At 41.8% G+C, this 6,404-nt stretch overlaps 1 protein-coding gene across 1 annotated transcript; it reads right to left on the reverse strand.

Annotated features, from left to right (window-relative positions):
• Positions 1-343: 343 nt before the first annotated feature.
• On the reverse strand, positions 344-6,139 carry LOC138670981 (keratin, type II cytoskeletal 7-like). Its single transcript, XM_069758809.1, has 9 exons — positions 5,421-6,139; positions 4,838-5,052; positions 3,627-3,687; positions 3,294-3,389; positions 3,033-3,197; positions 2,774-2,899; positions 1,555-1,775; positions 1,369-1,403; positions 344-1,276 (listed from the first exon to the last, which is right to left on the reverse strand). The coding sequence occupies exons 1-9, from the start codon at positions 5,868-5,870 to the stop codon at positions 1,050-1,052; spliced, it is 1,596 nt and encodes a 531-aa protein (XP_069614910.1). The 5' UTR covers positions 5,871-6,139; the 3' UTR covers positions 344-1,049.
• Positions 6,140-6,404: the final 265 nt, after the last annotated feature.

The raw sequence follows: 6,404 nt of genomic DNA on the forward strand, positions 1-6,404 counted from the left end.
AAACAGGTCTTGTTGTCTCATTTTGAAAAGGTAACTCTTATGTTGAGCACTAAGGGTTAACATTTCTGCATCTTCCGGTGTTATTATTTTCACAGAAGGTTATATAAAATATTGCCAATATTATTTCTCATATAGAAATTCATAAGAGGAGATTGGAGGAATACATGTCAATCACTTTCATTGAAATGTCAATATGAATCCGTACAGTAGCCATCTTGGAGAACAGTGGCCTCCATGTAGACTCGCTTATCACTCTTTTCCCCGCCTGTTGTATATCTCTGGTTAACAACCTTCTCCAGTGCAAAGTGCAGTGTAAGGAGATATGTGACACCAATGCGGCACGTTTGAATCAGAAGGAATTTTATTGAAGATGTTTCATAATTTCACACCATACATAAAATCCCTCCCATAAAAAGTCAAAAGACTTCCACCAACTAACACAGACCAGACGTTAGAGCGGAAAACAGAAGTTTTCCAATGCTGCTTCTTATACAGACGCAGGTACAAACTTTTGTTAAAGGCACCAGTGACTTTGACTTGCAGACATGTTACTGTCCGGCAGCTTCTGTGGCATCAGCGATTTGAGTAGACTTTATAGATGAGAGCGATTGATAGCACCGGATGTTTCTACTGATATATACAATGGGAATTCTCTCTGCATAAAGATACTATAAAATGTTTAATCCACCCAGAAATACTGCAGTTTTTTTTTGTTTTTGGGATCTGGGCATCGCCTCTATACTAAACATTGACCTGCAGAGGTTTTAGAGGGAGAACACAGAGGTAAAAAGCAGTAAGAGGGAGCAAAAGAGGACACTGCAAAGATGGAGAGGTGTTGCTTTTAACAACATTAGTGCCAGCCATACCACCAAACAATGTGAGTGATAATAGGCAAGTTCTGGTGCAACTACTTGGCACAACACTGAAGTTTTATAATGTAAGGCAAACTCAGCGCCTCTATATGGGGCCTTAATTTTGCAGAATGATGTTCGTGTTGGGAGGTATGGGTAGCACTGATGATGTCAATGATCAGGGACTACTACAGCATCTTAAAATCTGTGGCTGCTTCTGCTGGAAGATGTTGTCATAGAGTAGGACTTTGTGGCACCACTAGATGATCCACCACCACTGCCGAACTTGATAGAGCTGCCACCGAATCCGGATCCAACACCAAAGCTTGATGAAGAGCCAATGGAGCCTCCACCGTAGCCTCCAAATCCACTTCCACCTCCAAATCCACTTCCACCTCCAACTGAGGAGGTTGAGTTCACCACAGCTGCAAAAAAAAAGTGGTTATCACACCATGTAAAATATTCCAATACTCCTATACCATTCCAAAATGTCACTCCATCAGAGACAGATACTTACAAACACTAACAGCGCCAACGCCTTCACCAGCAAGTCTATAAAGAAAATAATAATAAAACATTATTAGATTTAGTTGAAATCTTTAAAATACTCTTTAGCTGAAAAACAAAGCCAAAAACAGAATACATAATAAATTCATATTCAATACATCCAACCCAGAAACTATTTAAGCAGCCATTTCTGTACCTGCTCTCCTCTCCTTCCAGCAGTTTCCTGTAGGTGGCGATCTCAATATCCAGAGCCAGTTTGACGTTCATCAGCTCCTGGTATTCCCGCAGCTGGCGAGCCATGTCCTGCTTGGCCTTCTGGAGAGCAGCCTCCAATTCTGCCAATTTCTCACGGGCATCTTTAAGAGCAAGTTCACCGCGCTCTTCAGCCTCTGCAATCTGTGCTTCCAGCTTAGCACGCTAAAAGAGTAAAAAGAAATAAAAAATAGAAAAAAAATTACACATCAGTTTGTTATTGGGCGAATCACTATATCATTTACCGTAATCTAGAGATTTTGTTGCTTTTGAAGAAAGAGCTGTAAGAGTAATTAAAAATGTAGCTTCGCCCAAAAAGCAGGTGGAATCATTAGTCAGACTGTGTTCATTGTGCAGGTGAAAAGAAATGTTGTGACCTGCATTATTTAAGAGCGGCAGATGATCACGCTGTGAATCATACATCCACGCCCTGCCCTCAGACTAAACTTTCACAAAGCCATCTAAACTGTATCTAATCCAAGTCTATGATCGCCGCTTGCTTTTTGTTGCTTCCAGGCAGCATTAAATCTGCCGTTATTGCACCTGCTATAAGGTGTTATGAATAACTCAAAGATGCTAATTATCTAAAATTCAACTAAGACACAAAACTACCTTTTATTATGCCACATAGTAGCACAAAGACTCTATAAGTCACCACACAAATTAGATTAAACCAGTTGATATCAGGCCAGCAGTCTAATTTGTATGGCGGCCTTGCGACAGTCAACTGATAGATGATATTGGGAAGATAAGGATCCAGCCTGTCCATTTTTTGACTGCCAATCTCTTTGTACTATCAGAGACAAGCCTCGGCCTGGAGTCTGGGAGTGGCTCTCTCACAGATAACACAGGAGCTCTCTGCAGATTGAGCGCTTGTGTAAATGGGAGAATCGGGGAATCATCAGCCAAACCATAATTCGGCAAACAGCTATCTAAAGTGTATGTGAGGGCTTTAGCTGGAATTTATGCAGCTGATCTTCATAATCTTCTTTACACAAAGCAAAGAATGGGAGGTAACCGTAGAGCATGCAGAGGTAGCAGTTGCACCTCAGGGATCTAAGGAACTCCCTGATACCAGTGGCACATGATAGGTGGGGTGAGGGCAGTTTCACAGATATAGCATTAAGGCCAATGTGCTTTACCTAACATCATAATAATATTACCTGAGCCTTCACATTCTCAATCTCAGCTTGTAGTCTTTGGATGGCACGGTTCAGCTCGGAGATCTCAGTCTTGGTTGTGCGCAGATCATCTCCATGACGTCCAGCTGTGACCTGGAGCTCCTGGAACTGTAGAGGCAAAATTTACATTATACTTAACAATCTACAATAAATCATGAGCAGATTTTAAACTGCTGGGCAATTAAATCAAGATTTATTATGGAGTGTAATAACATAGCTAGTGTTTACTGTAAAAGCTTACTTTGTTCTGGTACACGGACTCAGCCTCAACTCTGCTCTTGTTGGCAATCTCTTCATATTGAGCCTTAACTTCAGCGATGATGCTGTCCAGGTCCAAGGCTCTGTTGTTGTCCATGGAAAGGACAACGGAGGTGTCGGAGATCTGTGTCTGCAGCTCACGCAGCTCCTGGAGAGGTAAAATAATATCCAAATTTAGAAATCAGTCCGTCGGTTATACCATATTTTCTGAAAAGATAAAGAAACTACATTTAGAGATGCTTACAGCTTCATACAAGGCCCTCAGGAAGTTGATCTCATCAGTCAAAGCATCAACTTTAGCTTCCAGCTCTACTTTGTTCATGTAGGCACCATCCACATCCTGTAAAAAAAAAATAGAAAAGTCATGAAATTCCAGGTTTTCCTGACGACAGAACATATCAGCATTGTCTACAGCCATATAAAGATCTTTTAGCACTCCCTAACTATCACGCTCTCCAATGTAGTAGATCCTAATCATAGGGTCCTAATCATAGATGTGCTAGAAGCTGAGAGATGTTTCTACATTAACTGGAATACTTTATTAGAAAATCCAATGATGAGAACAGTAAATGCTTACCTTCTTGAGAACAACAAATTCATTTTCAGCTGAAGTGCGCTTGTTGATTTCATCCTCGTACCTTTAAGAAGGAAAGAAGAGACACGAGACATGGATGGTGAGTACAGTTGGCAGGAAGGACTGAAAGGCAAAACAAAAAAAGATCTGTATTCCCTTTCTATTCATTGTTATATAATCTCCTCAGGAAACTGGGCAGCCAGGTTTTTCCTTTCATGCTCTGTTTAACGAACCTCCCCTCTACAACGCTAGGTTATCCTGAGAATCATGACATTTCATACCAAGACAACTTCTAGACCTTGCTGTAATTTCCCTTGTAACTCCGTCTAATGTGATATCTCCAGTTTATACTGGGCATTTGCAATAATTTAATAACGGGCAAAGTGGCAATATTGTCATGCCAACATTGGGCAAAGGAGTCTCCCGGGGCTTGAGATGCAAAAATACAGCTGTCAACACACAGAAAAATTTCCTCCGGGAAGGAAAAGGTTAGGTTGTGTGCTGTTCTATGTATCAAGGGAGCCTTCGTTGTAAACTTGGCAGGAGTTAGTGTTTGTACTTGATGTTACTAACAATGGCCTGATCTCGTTCAGTAACGCCGTGCAATACTTGCTCATATTTGGTAAAAATATTGACTCTCAAGTAAATATACTTCTGGGCGCTAATGCAAAATTTCTTTAAAGCACCAAACTGTGCACATATATATTAAATTATCCTTCAACTGGAAACTCTAAATGCATGAATAAGTGTATAATTGTGTATATATATATATATATATATATATATATATATATATATATATGCATATATGCATTGGTGTCTTTCAGTATAAATCTAATAAAACATTCATTGGATACAGGGCATTAAATCGCGTGAACTCTTCATTGCCCGTGCCAAGCCCCTTTTTACTGGTCATGCACATTTCGCTGGCTTTAGATTACCTGCTATTGACTTTACTGTATGAGACACACCCCGGGTTTATCTACTTTGTTTGCTTTAGTTCCTGTCAGCCTCTGCATGGCCAACACAGTATTTTTCAAACCCTGCCCACTTTCCATTTTCTTTGGTCCCAATAGGGTGTGGCACTCGCCCATACAAAAGGTTTTGAAATCATTTTGTTACAGTAATGTGCGCTAATGTGTGTGCACTGCTCATACAATTCCTTACGACGTCTCCACTTACAGAGTCATTGAATGTCTCTCATATTGACTTACTTGTTCTTGAAGTCTTCGACCAGATCTTGCATGTTCCTGAGTTCTCCATCCAGTCTGCCCTTATCACCGATCAGGCTATCTAGCTGCCTCCTGAGGTTGGCAATGTAAGCCTCGAACAGAGGTCCAATGTTACTGGTCTTAGAAGAAGACCTCTGGTTCTGCAGAAGATCCCATTTTGTCTCCAAAACTTTGTTTTGCTGTTCCAGGAATCTTACCTGTTAACATGAAAAAAATACACAGAAGATGGTGTTAACACCGCGTACACACAGTGTAATGATGCAATACTGTAGATAATATATGCGCACTTATTATAGGAACCACCTGCTGCAGCACTGATGAGGTTAAAGATGAAGACAGTTCGTGAATTATACAGTTGTACTGTGCTCTTGGCAGCTGCACGGGGTTAATATGGCAACAATAGCTTTGCATGTATGTCATATGTTATTTCTGCGTAGCCTGTGCCATGACATAAATGAATGAAAACTGCACTTTAGTACATTGTCGCCCACCAACATTACATGCATGGGATATGTATACTTTATGCATACAATAAGTTAGGAAAATATGTTAATGCATCCTTTACCTTGTCAATGAAAGAAGCAAACTTGTTGTTCAGGGTCTTGATCTGCTCTTTCTCTTCCTTCCTAACAGTTTGGATTGTGGGGTCAATTTCCAGATTAAGGGGGGCCAGCAGGCTTTGATTGATGGTCACTTCTTGGATTCCAGGTCCAGCGATATGGCCTCCTCCGAAGCCGCCTCCATAGCCGCCACCGAATCCAGACCCACCGCCAACTCCATAGAGAGAACCACCACCAAAGCCACCACCAATGCCAGCTCTGCTGCTGGACACACCGTAGGAAACGCTCTTTCTCACTGAGCCCAGGTTGGACAAGCTTGAGCTGCTGAAGCCACCGGCCCTTCCAAATCCTGCACCAGCTCCACTGGAAGAGCGGGTCTGGCTGATTCTAACTGCGCTAACACCTCCCTGGGGGATAGCGGAGCGAGTGCTGAAGCTCTTGGATTGGAAAGACATTGTGTCAAGTGTAGATGATGAGAGAAGAGAAGTTGGTGCTGCTGGTCTGCCTGAGGGATCCAGTGTCTGTCAGGCAGCAGCTTCCCCTTTTTATGTTGGTTTGTAGGAAGGGGGTAGGGGCAGAGGGATCAGCTTTCTGTTTGTCACAGCTAGGTGTGGCTGGCCGCCATCCATCTTCAGTTACCTGCAGCTAGGTCACCACCTCCCTCCTGTTCACTCCCATTGACCATTCCAGCCTGGACAGATACATTCAGCCATTCATACTGTACAAAATCAATAGAGAAATCTTTGGCTTGGTGTTAGTTATATACTTTCTTTAAAGGCACCTGCACTCAGTACAGTGGCTGCAGGCTTTTTTGCATTCGCACCGAGGGGTTTAAATGAGATTTACACAGTGCAGAGCTAAAACACACCGTGACTCATATTTAGATAAGAATAAAGAATTTACAGCTAAAGGAAGAAAATCAAATGCCTTTAATTTCTAACTCAAAGTTCATGGAGGCTTCACTTTGCAGACAAGAAGAAGGCAGATTA

The sequence above is a fragment of the Ranitomeya imitator genome, chromosome 3, assembly GCF_032444005.1.
Source record: "Ranitomeya imitator isolate aRanImi1 chromosome 3, aRanImi1.pri, whole genome shotgun sequence".
Taxonomy (NCBI): domain Eukaryota; kingdom Metazoa; phylum Chordata; class Amphibia; order Anura; family Dendrobatidae; genus Ranitomeya; species Ranitomeya imitator.

What these genes read in the sequence shown, in the direction of transcription:
- LOC138670981 (XM_069758809.1), bottom strand. Translation starts at nt 5,870, where the DNA reads ATGTCTTTCCAATCCAAGAGCTTCAGCACTCGCTCCGCTATCCCCCAG. An exon ending in AGTCCGTGTACCAGAACAAA is followed by an intron (nt 2,900 to 3,032) that starts GTAAGCTTTTAC and finishes TTGCCTCTACAG; the next exon opens with TTCCAGGAGCTCCAGGTCAC. An exon ending in CTGGAAGGAGAGGAGAGCAG is followed by an intron (nt 1,404 to 1,554) that starts GTACAGAAATGG and finishes TTTTCTTTATAG; the next exon opens with ACTTGCTGGTGAAGGCGTTG.